At 46.0% G+C, this 19687-nt stretch overlaps 1 protein-coding gene across 3 annotated transcripts in view; it reads left to right on the plus strand.

The window, feature by feature from the left end:
* Positions 1-745: 745 nt before the first annotated feature.
* Positions 746-19687, plus strand: part of RABL6 (RAB, member RAS oncogene family like 6) — a 53644-nt gene continuing 34702 nt past the window's right edge. For 2 of the 3 annotated variants that reach the window (XM_053962106.1, XM_053962107.1), the window contains exons 1-4: positions 746-1207; positions 8430-8564; positions 13399-13446; positions 19322-19374. In XM_053962106.1, the coding sequence (XP_053818081.1) occupies positions 1078-1207; positions 8430-8564; positions 13399-13446; positions 19322-19374 (366 nt within the window). In that variant the 5' untranslated portion in view covers positions 746-1077. Of the gene's footprint in view, positions 1208-8429; positions 8565-9651; positions 9764-13398; positions 13447-19321; positions 19375-19687 lie in introns of those variants that run through there. The other variant, XM_053962108.1, reaches the window with a different exon arrangement.

Here is a 19687-nt window from a genome sequence, read left to right on the forward strand (position 1 = left end):
CCCTCTGCCCACATAGGGCTGGGGGGGCACCGAGAGGCTCAGGGTCCCGCTGGATGGGCTCCAGCCCCCATTTCCCAGGAGACGGGGTTGGGCTGCTGGGAAGGGGACAGCGAGGGAGGGTACAAGTGTCTGCTCCTCCCTAACGGGGAATGATTGCAGTCTCGGGGTTACGGTGGGACCAGGGCGACCCCTGTGCGGCCGAGATGGGGGGGCACGGGGAGTGGGCAATCACGGGGGGGGGGGGGGGGAGGGGGGGTTATATTGGGTTTGCAGCATGGGATTACGGGGTGTCGGAGAGGACCCTGAGGGTCACAGGAGAGTTACGGGGTTACGAGGGTCACGGGAAAATGGGGCTGGCATAGGAGCAGACGACACGGGTTATGGCAGTCCCAGGAGGCACAGGGGTGCCAGGAAGGGATTAGAGGTGTTTTGGGGGTAGTCTCAGGGATGCTGCGGTGGCCTTGTGAGGGGTTATGGGGGTCACGGGTGGGTGGGCTGTGAAGCTGCCAAGAGGGGATTGCGAGAGTCTTGGGGGGCTGTGGTGGCCCCAGGAGGGCACAGCCGGGGTTATGTTGGTCACGCTGCGGGGGTCTCGGCCATGTTGGGCTGCACTCGGCCTTCGAGGGGGTCACGGGGGGGAGTTCCCGGGGGTCGCGGCGGCGACGGTGTTCCGCGCCCTTCTGTCCCCCGCCGGCCGCCGTACCCGCGCCGCGCGTGCCCCAGCCCCCCGCGGTGAGGCGGAAGAGCCAAGATGGCGGCGGCGGGAGCCCCGCGCCGCCTCCGCTTCCCACGCCCGGCCCCCGGCCCCGGTCCCCGGTTGGGCTGAGCGGCCCGGCCCCACCGCCCCGTGCCGGACCTCGGCACCGGCTTCACCGTCCCGCGCCGGGACATGCCCCGGTAGTGCCAGCCCTTCCCCGGCGCAGCTTCCTCCTGCCGGGCCGGGCCCGCACACCTCCGCCTCGCATGGCCGGGCCGGCCCCGCCGCAGCTCTGAGCGCCCCGTGCCTCCGCCGCGGCTGCCCGGCTCCTGAGCCCGCGCTCGGCCCGTTCCCCGGGGTGCAGGTGTGGGACCACGAAGATGTTCTCGGCCCTGAAGAAGCTGGTGGGCTCGGACCAGGCTGCGGTCCGCGACAAAAACATCCCTGCGGGGCTGCAGTCCATGAACCAGGCGCTGCAGAGGAGGTTCGCCAAGGGAGTCCAGTATAACAGTGAGTCGGAGCACTGGGCCGGGGCGGCTGGGCCAGCCCGGGGGGAGGCGGGCGGCCCTGTCTGGTGCCCCGTGGGGTGCCCGGGGACCTCAGAGTGGGCTGGGAGTGCGTGTGCTTTCTTTGTGCAGGTTGGTGCTTTTATCCGTATTCGCTCAAAGCCAAGTTTGGAATTAAATGTTGGAGGTCATTGGAGGAGTGAGAGATGGGAAACTTTTGTCTTTCGGCGCAGGACTCGGGACCCGCGGTGCAGCAGCGTCCCTGAGCGCTTCCTGCCGGCCGTGGCACAAGAGAGAGTGCCTGGTATATCAGTTTGTGGTAGTTCGAGCATCAAGAGGGTAACTCCCCCCCCTGAGTGCGTGGGTGATCTTCCCTGCAGCACAGGATAATGGTGCTTGTAATTACGCTGTAGTGGATGTATGATAAGCGTCTATTAAAAAGCTCAGCCCTGCCAGGCTTTAGTAAAAGGTGGGCAGTGAATACCTCCGTGTGCCCTTGGTATATCATTTCACCCTATCTTTTCTGATACATTTGCTCTTTTGTAGAGGAACGCTTTCAGAATTCTTTTTCTGTCAGTGTTGAGGTTTACGGCTGCATTTTTCCTTTGGAGCTCAGTAAAGGTGATTTCTAGTATAGCGTTTCAGGAGGGCACTGCAAGTATGTGAAATACGTCCCAAAGTAACAATTGTGAGATAGGGACAGCAGTTATGTCATTCGTGCTGAAAATAGAGCTGGTTCCAGAGAGCGCTGCAAGTACCAGCTCGTCTGTGTGGATCCAGGCAGGCAGGGGAGGCAGATTGCAGAAGGCTGAGAGATTGGCAGGTGGGAAAAAGACTGATTTGTGAATGTGGCACTGGATAATTTCTGTGAAGGCACACGTGTTGGAGGAATAGAGCTTCTCTTGGATCTTGGTCTGAAACAGAATGTGATGGAGAAGTTCCACTTTGGATTTTGGGGTGTTTTTTTCTTTGTTTAATATTATGGCTGATGGCTGTGCTTTGGGACTGAGGTTTCTAAGTACTCTGCTTTACTAGAGAGAGCATTTGCTGCCTTTATCCCTAGCACATCTGCAGATATGCCAGTGCTGTTTAATTTATAAAATTAGTGTCTTAGCAAGCCATCCTGAATGTGAAAAATAGAAGTGTGATTGTTGAGACTGGGTTTCCAGTGAAAGATGGGGGTGAGGGTGAAGGTGCTGTCTTGGAACACAGCACTGCGTCCTTAAACACGTACTGGAGATCTGCTGGTCTCAGACTGTTGGTTTGTGCAGAGGCTTCATGTGGCCACAGCCCAGAAGACCTGCGTGCTGCATAGGCAGCTGAGTGCCAGAGATCAGGTAGCTAATACCAGCTTGTGAATTATGTAAGAGCCAGGAGCTGGCTTCTCAGACAGGGGAGATTTGTGCTGCAGATGGAAGGGATCAGCTGCATCCTGCTGGCACAGGATGGGACCAGCTCTGCTCCATGGTGACTGCATCATGCCGGACCTGTGGATGGGCACCTGTCTGCCATTTGTGCAAGGCCAAAAATGCTAACTGTAGCTTCGCTGCTTTTTGTCTTATTAGTGAAAGCCTCAGGAAAGATTTTTGTTTTGTGATCTGTCTTGCCAGGACTTGTGTTCTAGTTACTGCTTTATAGCTGAAACCCCCAGCTTTCTGTCACTGCCTTAAGGCAGGCTTTCCAATCTCCATAGTAACTCTTCCCAGCATCACTGTTATGTAATATTTATAGGAGATACAGGCTGGCTTACGACAGTAAGGGTACCCTCCATAGCCATAGCACTGGGGAGATGGGGAGCGTTCCAATGTGGTGAGGTGGTCTCAGTTGAAGGTGGGCTGTGAAGGAATGTCATTACAAGGGCCATTGGTCAGGAAGGGCAGAACTGCAAATCCTGTGCATTGCCACTTCTTTCTTGGCAAATTCCTGACATTCAGCAGAGGAGTGCAGGATGTGATTTGGAGCCACTGTTAGCACACAGACCTTTACAACTCCTCTGTTTCCCTGAAAGCTGCCTGAACCTAAACCAAGGGGTGCTGCGATTTGTTTTACAGAAATGTTTCTTTGCTGCATTAGAGCACTACAGATCCCGAATGAAGCCTGTTTCCTTCCCAGAAATATACTTAGTATCCAGAGAATATGTTGGGTTGTTCACTGATAAAGCAGGCTGGGACACAGGCCTTGTACCTGGCTCTGGGTGCCTCCCAGGGCTCAGAGCAGCCCCTGCTGTGCCAGCCCTGCAGCTCTCAGGTACATTCTGTAACAGATAGCCCCATGTTTGAGGTGATGCTGAAGGCTGTGAGGTGTTTTAATGGCACTGATAGTTACAGACCCTGGGTAGAATAGAGCACTGAGTGGAACCTGAATGATTTGTTTTGATGGTCCCTCACCTACACAGTCAACTTTTCAAAAGGAAGAGCATTGTGGGGTGGGAAGGTTTAGATTTCTAACGAAATTATGAGAGCAGAGACCAGCCTTTGGCAGCAGTCATGCTTTGTTGTTTGCTTGGGACATCCTATTGTAAAACAAAAGCATTTCCATACTGCATTCCAGCACACACACACACTGTACCATCTGCATTGAGCTGCTGTGGTTTGCATCCAGTTAACACCAGAGTTCCCTGAGCACTCAGAAAGCACAGAGCTGAAAATGACTTGGGTCTGTGCCATGTATGTCATACTGGAATCTTTACAAGGGATCATGATTACAGGGCTTGGGAACCAGTCTTTGTGAAAACTTGCTCTTGTTTTCCTGCTTGGGATACCCTGGATCAGGTGTGCTGCATTGCTGTTCCAAGGGCTGTGCTGGCCCTGTGAGGGAGCATGGCAAGAGCAAGTAAGAGGAAGTGGCTCTCATCCCTTTGGCAGCACTGCTTGTTTCAACAAATTACAAGAGCAGTTGCAGAACTTAATTTGGAGCACCAGGGTGCTCAAACATGACCATTTATGTAAGGCAGTGATGGGCAAACAATGGTTCTGGGATTTGCTGATCAGGGACTGGAACAAAAGACATGGGAGGTGCCAAATGTTCATCCATTCTATTCCCCAGACATGGAACCTTTGCTTTGAGCTTTACACACTGCATCCAGAGTGTCACTTGACAAACGCCACTGCTGTGTGTGCCTCGAGCACAGGCTGAACAGTCACCAGTGCTGGGATACCAAAGGCAGTAGCTCCAAGAATTCCCCCCCACTCCCTCTCCTTATTAATTTTTTCTGCCTAACATATTCCTTAAAAGACAAAACTTAATTAATACCATGTACCTTTTTAGTAAGCATTATAGTCCTTACTTCTTTTGTGTTGCTTTGGAGTTGTAGTTCCCAGACTCATTGTTAAGTATCTTCACTCAGCATGACTCCCAAAAGGAAGGCTTCTCCTCTTCCTGCTGCTTCCCACCTTCTCTTGTTTTCTCCTATGGCTGACACAGGTATTTGTGCAGCATGTGCCAGCCCTGCTTTGCCTGCTGCTGGCCTGCTGCTTCCTATGGGAAGTGTGCTTGGGGGCGGGGGGGGCTTCTGCAGAGCAGGCTCAAAGCATTTCAGTTGAAATCCCAAATACTGTAATGAGGGTAAGGTTATGACCCTCTCTGTGGGGTTATTAGTTTCAGGATCTTTCCTGCAGAGTCCTAGAGGAATGTGGGCAAAGCTGGGAATTCCTGATTTCTAGTTCTGAGTTGGTCTCAGACCTGTTCTCTGGGCCTGTATCATCAATGCTCTGCTTCCATTTCCCCATCTGGAGAATGGAAATCCCTCTGGTTTTCCTGATGCAATGACAATATGAATAAAGTGATTTATTTAGCTTTTTCCTTGCCTCTTGATCTATTCCCCATCCCTACCCTTCTCCCCACAGATAATTCTTCTGTCTTTGCTACAAACCTCTGGCTGTTTGCAGTAAGTACCAATTTAACTTCAAATGAAAATAAGGCAACAGTTTTGCTTGATAGAATTAACCTCGCCTGTAATTATTGTTCCTCTTTCCACATTCAGCCACAGCCCAGGCCTATGATGCACCAACCTGACTGTGCATGGAAGCTCACTCAGGCCTTCGTCCCTTGCAGGTGCCTGTCACTGAGCACACCTGCCCCAGCCAAAGTCCCAGATACAGACTTCGCTTTGCTAAAAGCGATTTGTGTCACCTGCCTTCTTCCTGTTCCATTTTTGAAGACTTTTTCTTTCTTCAGGAGAAGAGTCAGTGGGAAATTGTGCACTATGTAAGAGAAGAGAGATTCTAGTGGAGAGTGCTGGAGCTGGAAGGGGCCCTTGGACCTGCTCAGACTGAGCGTGTGGTGCCACAAGCACCTTGCACTGATCTAAATGTGAGCTGATTAGGGCTGGGGGGGATTCCCTTGCACTCCAACCGTGCCTTCCATGTGCTGCTCACGCTGCTCATTCAGCTGGGCAGTGGAGCTAGAGAAGAAAACTGAAAATGGATAGTTTTGAGGTTATTTTTCAGCCAGTTCAATTTCTTGATCCAGCTCCATGTTTAAGTGCATAAAAAATGGTGTTGGCATGAAGTAAGACTGTCCCTTCTGGGGTGAGCTCACAACCACATCATCTGGTAGTGATCCTGAAAGTGCACCTTGAAAGCAGCCTGACTGTTTAGGGAAGGGTCTATTTGTCCCTTAAAACTCACTGTTTTGGTATCTCATGCTGCATTCTGGGGCGAGGGGGGGGATATGAATTTGAACATTTTAGGGCAGGCAGTGAGAGCACTTGGAAAGGTTTGGGTTTGAAAGGGGACAAATGGAATCTCATTCTGCCTATGCTATGGACTGGCTTGATTGTTGTACCATCTGTAAGTAGGAAACACCCACGCACAAGGTGACCAGAAATGCAGGAACTGGTTTGTTGTGTCTGCACTGATGCTCTGGGACCTTTAAGTGAAGTCAGCCTATAAATACCGTGTTAATTTTTGCCTTTATTATCCTGGTGTGGTAAGTAATTTTGGAAAATAATAAACAGCTCTGAAAAAGAATAAACCTCTGTGTACTACAAAAAAAAAAAAGCACAGTGGAACTGCAGCAATAGACAGAATTCCTCCACAGACATTATCTTCAAGTTGACCTCTTCAGCTCTTTTCTGAAATGACTGCAGCAGCTCCTGAACTGCAGCAGAGGCAGCCTTCTGTCTCAGGTCTCCTTGCCTAAATAATGATGCATAACCTAATGTTAATCACCTGACTGCCATTAGATGTCTCTGAGGTGGCCCATTTTCCAGGGGATCGTAGCTCCAAATCAAAACACAATAATAAAAATTCAGTTTGGTCAGCTTATGTTTTCCAGTAGCTATGTGGTTGCCAGTAAAAACAAAGATGGCATTAAAAAAAGAATTTCCACAATGTAACAGAAAATTTAGAAAATACGAGGTAGTGTTTTCAGAAAGAGCAAGGTAACGTTTGAATTGACTCTGGAAAGTTCATGATATTAATTGTTACAATTTTGGTATTTTGGACACTTGCTTTCCCTGGAAGAGTTTGAAAGAGTTTCTGTCTAAACTGAAGCAACCAACACAAGGGCCTGGTGACAGGAGGTTGTAGCCAGGCGAGCATCAGCCTCCTCTAACAAGTAACAGGAGAGAAAACAACCTCAAGTTGTGCGTGGGGAGGTTTAGACTGGCTATTAGGGAAAATTTCTTCGCAGAAAGAGTTGTCCAGCCCTGGCACAGGCTGCTCGAGGCAGTGGTGGAGTCCCCATCCCTGGAGGGATTTAAAAACCATGTGGATGTGGCACCTGGGGACATGGTTTACTGATGGTCTTGGTAGTGCTAAGGGAATGTTGGAATACTTGCTCTTAAAGGTCCTTTCCAACCTAAATCATTCTGTGATTCTAGTGTCTCGAGGCATGAAAAGTGTTTAAGGAGAAAGGGAAATGACAGAGGACATAATGGAAGGAAGAGCCCGTCATAAAAGGCCAGCAATGGAATAGGGTATGACGAAGTAGGAGTAAGGGCCAGGGAGAGGTAGAGAAGGCAGGAGGATGGGAGGTTGTTGCAAATGGGTGATTTAGATCACTTAAAGAATCAACAGCAGCTGTACAAGCAAAAGTGGTCTAGATATGATATTGTTCAAGTGCAACTTGACAAAGGTCGATGGCAATGTTCACTCTGTTACTGACCACATGCATGAAGCACCCCGAGGAAAATCGACTTAGAATTGAGGTGGAATGAGTGACACAGAGACCCTCCTGTTGAGTTATGAGGCTCAGAGGGGACCCCTTTCTAAACTCCTTAATGGAGCTTAGGTGCTTCTGGGTCCGATCTTAGTCTCAGACTTGGACTTGGACAGTTTATGTCTAATGGACTTATCTATACAGAGTTTATAATAATACTGAGTATCAATTTCATTAGTATTGATTCCACATGCCATCATTTCCTTACTGAGGATGTGTTGGGCAAGGAGGGATCTCTCATTCCCAGGTAAGGGACCTCAGACCTAGAGAGGTGTTCCAGTTGAAGGGGAGACTCACAGGCAGACAGTCCAGCCACAGTTCAGAAAGAGCTCAGATTAGACTCCCAGTCTGTCTGGGCTAAAAGGTCTCTGCCTCAAGGAGAAGCTTAAGAGGTGTCCCATCTTCAAGAGAGGTCCCCACCATGCAGCCGCACCGCCGGGCACAGAGAGCTCAGGGAAGGCTCATAGGCTCATCCCGTCTGTCATGTTGACGGGATAACGTGGAAGCTCACAGTCTGATTGCATTCAATGGGAAGGGTGTGCAGGAGACTCCTTGTACCCACATCTTTCTTTGTTCCTTGATAAATGAGTTTTGGAAAAGCCACCTGGTATTCTTGTGTTAATCCATGGTTGGTGTGGTGTTCCAAGCTCATGTGCCCTAATGCTGGCTGTGTCACTGCTCCTCTCTGCCTTTCCTAGAGGAATTCTTGGTCCAGCCGTGGCTCAGCCCTTTGCTTCCTTGAAAGCCTGAACCAAACTGCTCCTGGTTTGCTTAAGGGGTCAAGTGTGTCTGTCAAACAGCAGAGGCTCAGCTGGCTGGAGTTGTGCAGATTCTGAAGATTCAACCTTGCTGTTGGTTCGTTCTACTGAGCTGGTGTGAGTTACTGAATAAACACTGATTTAAATGACTGAGGCTCATTTTTTCTAACGAACCCCAATCATGCCTGTGTAGTATGGGAGGACTAATTATATCTGAATAATGCCTGCAAAAAGTTAGCATGCTTTTCACAGCATTCTTCAAGTTGTGTTTAATCACTTTATTTGTCTGCTTGCTCTTTTCTCCAGTGAAAATTGTCATCCGGGGGGACAGGAACACTGGGAAAACCACCCTCTGGCACCGACTGCAGGGAAAGAAATTTATTGAGGAATATATTCCAACTCAGGAGATCCAAGTCACCAGCATCCACTGGAATTACAAAAGTAAGATGGAAGAGGGTGGAGGGAGTGACAGTCATGGGACAGTGCCTTGGGGGAGGAAATTTCACCACAGCCTCATTTGCTTTTTTCTTCTCTGTCTGCTTGGGAACAAAATGGTCTCTCTTCATGCTTTTTAATTTATTATTCATAGTTTCTTAGTCATGTTTTTAATTTTGTCAGATGCTCTATGTTATAAGTGCTAAAGAATATGTCTGTGGAAGCCACAATTCAAGGGAAGTGTTTAATAGGTGGTCTGAAGTATTTGAAAAATGTGTAATATGCTTGACATGTTAATAAGGAAGGGGTTGTTGTATAAATCTGTCTCTGAGGCCCACTCTGCTTTGGGTGTTACTGTGTTGCCTAGAAGTGGATACATGGTGCAAACTGGATTTCACTGATGAAAATATAAAGACATTCTGGTGACTGGGGAGGATTTCAAAAATTATTGTAGTACTGTTACCTCTAGACTGGCTTACTGAAGCACAGAAGTGCCAGTGCCTTTTTTAAGTTCTTGCTACAGTCTGAGTGATCAGGTGTGGTTTTAATTTTTTTTTACTGGTTGCAAGCGGCTGTGAAACCCCTGCATCCCACCTGGAAAAGACACTGCAGGCACTGAAGTTGCATAAGGTTGTGGTTCAATGGTGCATTAAGTCCAGCATTCAGGTTGCTGATCAAGAATGCCACAGCCTTGTGGGATGAACTCCTGATTCATTATGAAAGTGCTCTGTAAGACTGAGTATGCTGTACAAAAAAGGTCAGCAGTTGTTAGTCATTATCAGACATTGTCCATCTGCCTCACTCTGATCTTCTGTTGAATCAGGTACTACCCAACTCCTCCCATCTGGGAGAACACCTTGTGCAGTGGGGTGAGCACCAAATTGAGTGCTGTGTCTAATTCACCACCAAATTTGAATTGCCAGGTGATACCATGATGCCCAAGTCTCGTGATAATGCTCACAAAGCCACAGGATGTGTTCACCAGCAGATCTGCTGTGGTCACACAGAGGTGTTTCCCATCTGCAGCCAAATCTCTGGTATGGTGTATGTTAGCTGTGGCATCATTCCCCTCACTCCTCTTCCTTCCTCTCAGGATGTCTGCACATCAGTTACTGAGGAATGAACACAGAGCTTACAAGTTGGATGGTGGAAACTATCTCCAAAATCGAGTTTGAATGCTTCAGCCTAAACAGACTTAGATCAGAGTAAGAAAAAAAATTCTTCTCTCCTAGATACCCAAGTGTAAAGAATCACTGAGTGTTAATTGTGCCTTTCTGCAGTATCATGCATTAAAGCATCAGAGTTGGGTTTCCTCTCTGATAGGTGCAGGTAACACAGCACTTGTGTTGGATACAGCCTGGGAGTCTGGCACTTACTGTAGGAGGCTTACTCATATCTAACTGTATCCATGAACAGGTACAAAATGTGTACATGCAAAAGGGCGTTTGGAGGAAGATCCAGCCATCTCACCTGTATCTGCATTTCTTTCCCTGCGCCAAGGCTCAGACACTGCTTTTTCAACACTGATGCAATCCTAGGGTAGAACACACCTACACCTGAGGCTGGCTTTGCTATACCCACAGGTGTATAGGTTATTTCTAGGGCCCACTTCTAACCTTGGTGTGCTGCATTTCTGTAGAGCTTCCCAGCCAGCATTGACAGCACTGTGTACAGATGCTGATGGACTTTACTCAAAGTGAAGTGTTCCTGACTTTGTAAAACTACTTGCAAAGCTGTAGCTGAAACTGTGCCTTTCATTTGTGTTTCTTTTACATTGTAAAACACTGTACTATTGTCTTAGTAATAATTTCTACTAATTTAGGATGTTTTCCATTGACTTTCTTAAGATACATTTCAAAAGATAACCCCCATTTTAAAGACATTGTGAAGTCTGTTTCCTGCTGTGAGAAGTTTCCGTCCAAGACTGGTGATGTAGGCCCTCAGAGTCTTTCATTCAGGTCTAAATCCTGCCCTGTTGGCCCTGTTAAACTGTAGAGGAAAAATAAAGTTTGTTTTTCCTATGTTCATGCTCTCAGGCTACGTTGAATAAACATTATGAGGTAGTTGGTAGTTGGCAAATATTTACAGATGTTAATTGAATCGCTAATTTAATCATCAAATATTGAAGGATTCTTACATTGCCTGGTCTTAGAAGAATTACATTTTAGATGCAAAATGTAGGACCTTCAGAAATTTTGTACTGGAGGAATTAATAAAGGTAGCAGAATCTGAGTTACTACTTATTCAGAATGAATAAAGTTGCTTTTCTGTGTCAGTTGTAATAGGTAATTACAAATATCAAGTGTGGTCCAAGTAAGGAATGACCATTCCTGACCCTAAGGAACACTTTCTTGGATTATACAGGTCACCAAGTTTTTCTCTGTTTGACAGCCTGAGAAAGGGAGTCTGAAATAAAAATTGACAAATAGTTGTGCTCAGATCCTTCAAAGGTGTGAGGGGTGGGAATGAGGGGTGACAGAGTTGCTTTGCACTGTAGGATCTGTGATCCAGAGCACAGGAAGTGAATCCTGTCATTGAATGAGGGTAAAAAATGCCTGAGGGCCTGTGAGTTCCTGGTGATGAACCCACCTACAATGTGATAATTCTTAGTTTTAAATGACCTTTCTTGCAATTGGAGCCTTTTCATGGCTCTCCATCATTTTGTCAAAAAGCAGTGCTCAGTGTGCCACTGGCCATGGAGTGTGTGGTCAAATAGCAGCTCAGGACAGATCTTTGGAGTGCTTTGATCCGTGGTTTGTGCTAATCCAAGTTAGGAAGTTGAAAGGATACATTTGCATTCTTTTTGCTGTCACAGAGCTCCTTCGGGTGAGATGCTGCTGGGTATGAGTCACACGCCAAAGCCAACAAAACAGCACTAAAGCAATTATCCTCTTGCATGATCAGGATAATCAGGAGTGACACTGGTGATGAAAGGGAAGAACTTCCTGGTTGTGAGCTAGCAAGAAAAATGTGGAAATATGTTTTTCCTGGGTCTCATGCAGTTGTTTTTCTTTGAGAAATTCTGCCCTTCCCCTCAGCCAGAAGGTTGTAAAGCAGGTCTGTGGGGTCAGGGGGTTCAGCTCCCCAGCTGCCAGGACTGCTGCTGCTCAGCAGGGTGTCAGTTCTGTGGGAATCACTCAGCAGGCCAGCACATCCTAACTGAGGGCGTGTTTGGCTCCTGGGAAGGAGGTGGAGAGCTCAGGAGCAAAGTGCCAGTGCTAGGCCCTAGGTCACCCTAAGGGCTCCCTCCTCTGAACTGTTAGTCCTGATGTACTGCTTCACATGGCACTTCTGGAAAGAACAAACAGCCTCCTGGGCCCATACAAAACTTGGGGAAGGCAAATATCTCTTACCCTTTTGCAGCAAGCCTTGATTGTGGAAAGGCACTGTGGTTGCCTTGCCAAGTGCAGGGCAGGAATTAGGTGCAGACCTCCAGTAGCTGATCTGTGTCCCAGCATCTGCAGGGGCACAGGGAGAGCTCCTGCACTGCCAGTGCCTGGGGGGAGGAGCTGGCTCACCTGGGTGCCAGGTAAGTGATTCACAGGTTGGACTTTAGCCTACCTGGTTTGATTATCTGTAGAAATATTCAGGGACTGAGTTAATGAGTGGGGTGTAGTGGTTTGAGCAGAAGTTTTTGTGCTGTGGGTGCTGTACTGCCCCGTGCTTTCAGTCCTGCAAGGCACTGCCTGGGCTGACCTGGGGGAGTCTCCTGTTCATCCAGCGCCTCCTGCCCAGCTGGCACATAGGAAATTAAGCAGGATTTACTGTGAGGAAAACAGAGGCTGATTTTGCTTCATGCATAAATGTTAAAAAAGGGTCTTTCTCCAGAAGCAAAGGATCAAAGTTTTCCTTTATTCATAATCTGTCTGTACAATATTTTGAAACATTTCATTAAGCCAAGAGTGAGTTCTGTATAGAAAATGCCTCCTGGTTTGATAATAACACTTAGATAAACTCTCATGCCATCCTATGACGTTATTTTCTACTCTGAGGCATTGTCCTCCTATTCCAGCTTTATATTCAGAGCTGCTCCAGGTACAAGCTTTTGCTTCAAAGCCTGTGATATTTCCAAAAAGCAGCCATTTCTTGGGACATCTTCCTGAAAATCAGACTGCTTATTCGTATTCCATGGAAATATTGATCCAGAGCTACTCAACCTTCAGGCCACCTGAACGTGAATTGGCTGCCTATGGGTACCAACAATCACTGGAGTTAGAATTCTGTGTGTCTTGCTTCAGATTTTAGCAACTCAAATAGATGTTACTGGTTATAATTGATACTACAGCTCTAGGAAGCAAAATTGCTAGTGAGACCTTACTTTTCACAAAATATACCTGGAAATGTGCAGAGAGCATGGGTTTCTGTAGCTGCAGGACTCTGCATTGGCTGTCATGGAAATGCCATGATTGATCTTTCTTAAATGTGTGTATTCCTTTTGCCAGTTGTATGCCTTGTTTATAAGCCAGACTTTATCCTCAAAATTAGATTTTTTTTCTATTCTGAAAGGCTTTGTAAACCTCTGTATGTTATGAAAACAGTTTACGCAAAGTACTTACAACATGCTTCAAACCTGACATGAACCAGCAAGGAAATCCAGCCATCACTTCTGTGACTAAGAGTGTTTATGAAGTTCTTTAGACAGTTTGGTTTTGGTGGACAGCTTGTACCTTCAACAGCTCACTGCCTTCTTGTGGTTGGGTTTTTATCTTGCTTATAATTTGCTTTGCTTTTGACGTTCCTATGCTTTGACATTCCTCCGTGTTGGATTTGGGTTGAACTCTCTGAGTGATGAGTGTTTTACTGAAACCTTCTAACCCTTTGTGTTCTGTTGTGCTTCCAGCCACTGATGACATTGTGAAAGTTGAAGTCTGGGATGTAGTGGACAAAGGTAAGATTTATAACTTTCTTTCTGGTGGAGATCCATTGTTCTTGCTCAGTTTTAATTAAAAATGTAAATGGAATTCAGAAATATCTGCTTACTTCTGCTTTTTAAAAAATCTGTATTTATTATATCACTTCCTGAAAGAATAAGGAAAGGAGAGGTGAGCCCCCTATGCTAGAACCCATTATCTGGAATCTGAACTTCAGATCAAACCCAGTGTTCAGAAGCAGTTCCATGTGCTTATGACAGATGAAGCGCTTGCTGCTCTGTGTATTGGAGTTCTCTGAGCTTCAGAATAAACTTCACCTTCTCCCCTTTTTAGTTTCCTTTAATGTTTAGACAAGTTCTGAGTTCTTTGTTCTGGTTATAAAAGTTCTTGTGGAGCCGTAAAACCATAGTTGCAGTGGGTAATGTATGCGGGGGGGAAGGATGAAAGAGATGCCAATTACTTAAATTCACTAGGACAGAAAATGCAATATGTGCATTCCAAAACCTTTTCTAAATGCTTAGCCAAGGAAAATTTTATTATATATAAATACATTTTTTGTTAGTTTTCAATTTTTGTCAGAGTATAAACTTTTGTTTTATAAAGAGCAAAACCAAACCCCAAAACATCTGTGAAGACACAGTCTGAATGCAGTGCAAACGGGATGCAGTGGGATCTGTTCCTGGAGGGGGTTGTGGTTGAGATGTAAATCTCCACAGCCCATTCTGTAGCCCCAAATGCAGATGTTGTTTGGCTTCTAAGAGGCATTTAGTACCAGCCAGGCTCCTGGTTTAGTCTGTGAGTATGGTCAGGAAAGCAGCTGCACAGGTGAGCAGCTCTTGCTCTGTGAGTGATGCTTCTTGTTCGGTGTCTGTCAAATTTGTTGGCCACAGTCACAGAAACTCAAGCTTTGATGGTTTGTCTGGTGCTGCCTTTCCTGCCGCCTTGGCTGCAATCTGTGCTCTCAGGCATTCCTCAGTGGAGTGGCATCTCAGAGGCACCACCTGTGCAACTTATACTTGTGTTACACCAAAAACTAAAAGTATAATAGGGAAAAGGAGAAATGTAGCTTTTCATGTCAGCTGAACTGTATTCGAAATAGGGAAAAAAGACAATTAGCAGTAGCACCTCTAGTTCAGATACCTAATGGAGCCTTCAGGATAAACTTGAGTCAGGAACTTTAAATGAAAATCCTGAGCACTTTAGCTTTTTAGTGTTTTAAGCCGTGGTTTTCACAGGGTAGACAAACCCTTGCTTAGGCCAGAGTTACTGCTGAAGTCAGTCTGATTAGTTTGGCTTTCAGATGGTGGGATGACAAGTGGAGGGCTGTAATATGAGTACAACATCTGTGTTTTTGCTGCCTTGCAGCTTTGGTATGAATAGATAGACATTTAATTTGGGAATCATGTGGTTCCAGCACTTATTTCTGTGAATAGCTTCTCTGAGCAGAGTCATCTTCTCAACTTAGAGACTTGTTTTTTTGGTGAAGGGGACAAGATGTGCTATGCACAGATGTTGATAACAGCTCTTCTGGTCCTGCTTTGATTTCTGACAGCAGAGCCTATGTTGGAATTCTTAAAGGACTCTCTTCCCTTCACTTTGTATTCTTTTGAAATAAAACTCACTCTGTTAAGATCCGTACTTATGGACTACAGATATGTAATTTTTTGCAATAAGTTGTGCTCAATCCATGCAGTGTAAAAATCAGATCATCATGATGTTAATGAAATCAAATCCTTTCCTACTGCCATAGCATTGTGGATTCCTGATAAACATAACTTTAGGAAAATGTTCATATTAAGCATTAAGAGCTCGCTCATATCTAACTTTCATCCTAATGTTATGACATTTTTGTTTTTCTTCCGTATGCTTAGGACAAAAAATCCTCCTGCGTGGTGCTTTGGGTGAGAGCCATACTGGACTGTAGACTTGCAGTAGTAAAGTATCTAGTGCTGCTGTAGCATAGTGCTGACAAGGCTAGATCCTCCATTTTTTTTCCCTTGCCTACCAGATCCTGGTTCATGTGCATATTTAGAGTTGGGCAGAACACTGCATTTATCAGGTTGGATTTGAAACTGTCAAAAAATGCATGTTCTGAACACGCATCAACATGAAGTTTTCCAGGCTGAAATTCTTTTGCCAGCATTTCCCTGTTTCATTTTCAGTTTCATTCAATGGAATTGTTTCTGAATTCACTGATCACACCGCTGACACCATATGCTCCAGCCTCCTTATCCCATATGCAAATCCCTCCTTTAAGAAGGGAATGCTACTTGTTAGCAGCAGGCTCTCTACTACCAGCTCTGCTACTCACAGAACCTCTGCGTTGCAAGAGACCTCCAAGATCATCGAGTGCAACCCAGCCTCAACACCTCAACTAAACCCCCCTCTGTTTAAATGAGGGGGGAAACTGTATTGAAAGCCCTGATGCGCGATACAGCTTAACTAACTTAACAGGAGCATCCATTAACTGCAGTTTTCAGCTTCAGTTGTGTAAAGCAGCTTTGGGCTCTCGCCTATTGTGCAGTGCTGCTGTTCTGCAGTCACAGGGGGCTGGGGAAATTGCAGGAGTTGCACCCTGAAAACTTGATGTGCATTTCTGGGCTGAAGTTAATGGTGATTTTCCTGAGTGCTGTTTCTCCTGGTGCTCCCTAGAAGTGTGCTCCCTGTCCTTGCTGGTTCAGCAATGTGGGTTTTTCCTCCAGAATCTACTGGGATGCAGAGGGCCGCTCTGCTGGCCCTGCCTGGATGGTGACTTAGCTTGGTATTGGCTATTTAGCATCCAGATGATAATTTGGAAATGTGGAGAGGTTTGTTGTGAAAGCTTAAAAGCTGTGAGGTTGGTTAGTGTGGTGAGGCAGTGGGGAATGACAGCTGTCAGACTGTGCTGCTCCTCTTGGCTTGTTCTTGACTATTTGGGATTCTTTTTTTAAATGTACAGACTCCCTGGAGTCCAGACTTCCTTGCTGCCTGCTGCGTTCTCCTTGGGCCTGCTCAGGGAGCTGGGATCATGTCTGGAAAGCTGCCATTTGTTAAAATCTTCCCAAGATGAGCTTGCCTCCAGCCGTGGATTGTATTGGATTTTGTGTGGCGTGTTTAGTAAATATCTCCTTTGCTGCTCTTGGAACTGACAGAGCACAGGAAAGATTTCTCTTAGCAGAAGTCACAATCCTGACTCATCTTTCTGGCTTTGCAGCAAGTTGTGTAACTGCTGCAGGTCATAAAGCTATAACAGATCCTTAATTCAGAGAAGCTGCTTGAATGCAGGGGATTCAGGAACAGTTGTAAATTCCTGTCTTGTAACTTCTGCCAATTTGTTTCCCACATATTTTCTGATACATGACTGAAGGCATCAAATAATTTTTTTTTGTTGCCCACAAGATAGACAAACACTTTCCCTTGAATTGAAGATTCCTTTCCTCCTTGCACCTTCACCCCTCTCCTTCCAAGACATGTCCTGCAAGAAGAAGGAAAGATCAGAATTCATATTTATATTATTTTCAGATGTTCCAAGTTAGATAACACAAGGGATGCACATATTCCAGATGTGTATTTTAAACTGGTGAAGGGAAGCAGCCCCCTTTTGCATGGTGGACAGCATTTGTTGGCAAGTTGTACTGAATCCTTCTATCCTGCAGCAAAACTGATGGTACATACTTCTGCAGAGACTCAAGTGATGATCACAGCCCCATTGTCCAGTAGGAGCTGTTCTGTAGAATCCAGGGCACAGCTGCCAAGTGTATTTAGTGCCAGAGTTGCTCTTATGCCTGTAAATGAGGAGCAGCCATCGTTCTAGGGAGGGGACCTGAGCTGTTGCAGCATGCACACCCATGTTTTCTACTTGAAGCTCCTCCATTACACATCAGTACAACCTCAAACTCTGGACGTTGTGCATACAGTGACACAATTCTCACTGTGCCCTTGCCTTTACAGGCTGAATTACATCTTGTCACTGCATAGATGTTATCTTTGTCTGGTTCATCCTGCAATTTGGGTTCCAAAAATAGAGCCTCTGCATGAATCTGTACACACATGCGCTTTTTACCTCTATGACTCCTTTGAGGTGACCTCCTTTGCAGCGCTGATGAGCAGCGTGCGAGAATATTATTCATTCCTCTGGATACACACAGAAAGCCATGAGCAGGGAGAGGTGTGCAGGCTGTATATTCTGTCTCAAAGCATTGACTGTAAATGTGCCCAGGTTAGACAGACACCTTGATTACTCAGGATGGGAGGATTGATGGAGAGTATTTGTGGTTGCTTGGGCTTCTCTTTTAATAGCTAGAAATTTAGGTCATGCCAGGCATAATTCAGCAGTGATTGCAGAAATAGCGATGTTTGAATATTCAGAGAAGCCACACAAATGTCACTCACTTGAAATTAATTGAAGTGGGAAAAGACATGCATGGCCTAGACATCCCACACCTTCGGCTGCATGGGGAGGAATCAGAGCCCATACTTGGATCCCTCAGGGAAACACATTGCCCAAATGAGGAGGGATCAGAATTAATATTTCTGCTACTTTCAGATGTCAGCAGTAAGCTGACATGAGTGGGGCAAACATTTTGTAGTGATGCACAGAAGCACCCCCAGAATTGCCTGCTGTAGCACGCAGCATTAGAGCTTTTCTCAATAACTGTATTTTCTTACTATTTATCCTTGAGCTGTGTGCAGGAAAAACGTTTCACATGCAGCATCTGGCAGAACCCTGAATTCCACATCTGAGCTGCCAACACCTTCTGTTATCAGTGACACAGGAAATTTCTGTGTCAAGTATAATTTACTGAACTCTTCATTATTTAGATTAGGAAAATACACAACAAAATTATTTCAGAAGTACAGTTCTTAAATGCTGTCAGTAACATCTGGGAGCTACTCGGTATCTGTCAAACATAACTCCTGATCTTGCAGGGTTATTCTTTGTGCAATGCTTATCATTGATAAAGTTCTGGAAACTCAGAACATTCAGTTTAAACAAGAGGCCAAATTTTTTCATGGTGTGTCCACACTAAAACTCTTTGGCAGGAGGTGACAGAAGATGTTGGGATTCCTGGCAATCCTTAGAGCCAAGTGTCTACACCAGAAAATCATGTCAGCTGATGGCAACTCTGATAATCATAGATAACCTCTGCTGAGACTCCGGGCTATAGGATTTGGAAACACAGTTAGTGTGTAATTGATTTGACACAAAGTTTCCAGGGCGGCTGAAGTTTAAAAATACTCAGTTTCTGGAGTGCTGAGTTAAGTGCCAGTGGTACTTTAAAATGTCAAAAAAAATGCTTCCCTAACGTGTAAGGAAAGAGAGAAGCCTCAGGGGCTGCCCTTTAACTGCCTTAGAGGAAGCAGATGAATTGGAGAGAAACCACTAGATTTTCACAGGTGGGACTATGGTTGTGGGACTGCAGAGCAAATCTCTAGAGTGGTTTTCTAGTGTATTCTACAAACATCAGGCACGTTGCTTCTTGCACTTTTCTGGGAGCCTAATCAGAGTTGTACCTGCTACCTGGCTTATTTTTGTGCGCTTTGGGTGGTGCTTCTGGAGGATTTCTTTTCTGCGCCTTCATTAGTGATGGCCAGACCTGACCCTCTGGCTCTGGCTTTTGGAGCACATGTAGGCTGTCTCTCCATCTCCACAACTCCTTTCCCACAGTTTATTTGATTTCTCTTGGATTTCTTCTTGGATAAGTTCTGTCTTTGGATTGCTTTACTGTTCATTTTTTAATAGACTAGCTGGGATTCTTCAGCAAGGCATGCCTATCCCACCCCTCCTTATCCCCCAGGTTTACAGTAGAAGTAGAATTTGCTTTAAGGTTATATTCAAACTGCTGTCCAGACTCATCTTCCAATTCTTTGCCCAATGTAATGATTTTTATGTTTTTTACTATTCTTTTTAAGGAAAATGCAAAAAACGAGGAGATGGTTTGAAACTGGAGAATGACCCTCAGGAGGTGAGTCACCTAGAATTCAGAGGTCTGAGGCCTCTTGTCCACCTTTGGTCCATGGGGAGCAAGTTCTTTATTTGTTCCTGCTCTAAGGCCTGCCTGGCAGGTGGATGAGGGACAGTGGGTGATGCCGATGTTCTTCATTCTTTGCTCTGTGCATTTCAACCCTGCTCCTGCCCTCACTGCAACTTCCCTGCTGTTTTCCATTCTGTCACTGGGAATGACTGTGCCCCAGGTGTTTGCTCAGCAGCTTTGTACCTGTCTTCCTGTGGACCGAGGCAGAAATTCCTTTTGTCAGGGCCTTCTTGTGGGGCCTGAA

The sequence above is a fragment of the Vidua chalybeata genome, chromosome 21, assembly GCF_026979565.1.
Source record: "Vidua chalybeata isolate OUT-0048 chromosome 21, bVidCha1 merged haplotype, whole genome shotgun sequence".
In the NCBI taxonomy this organism is placed as follows: Eukaryota; Metazoa; Chordata; class Aves; order Passeriformes; family Viduidae; genus Vidua; species Vidua chalybeata.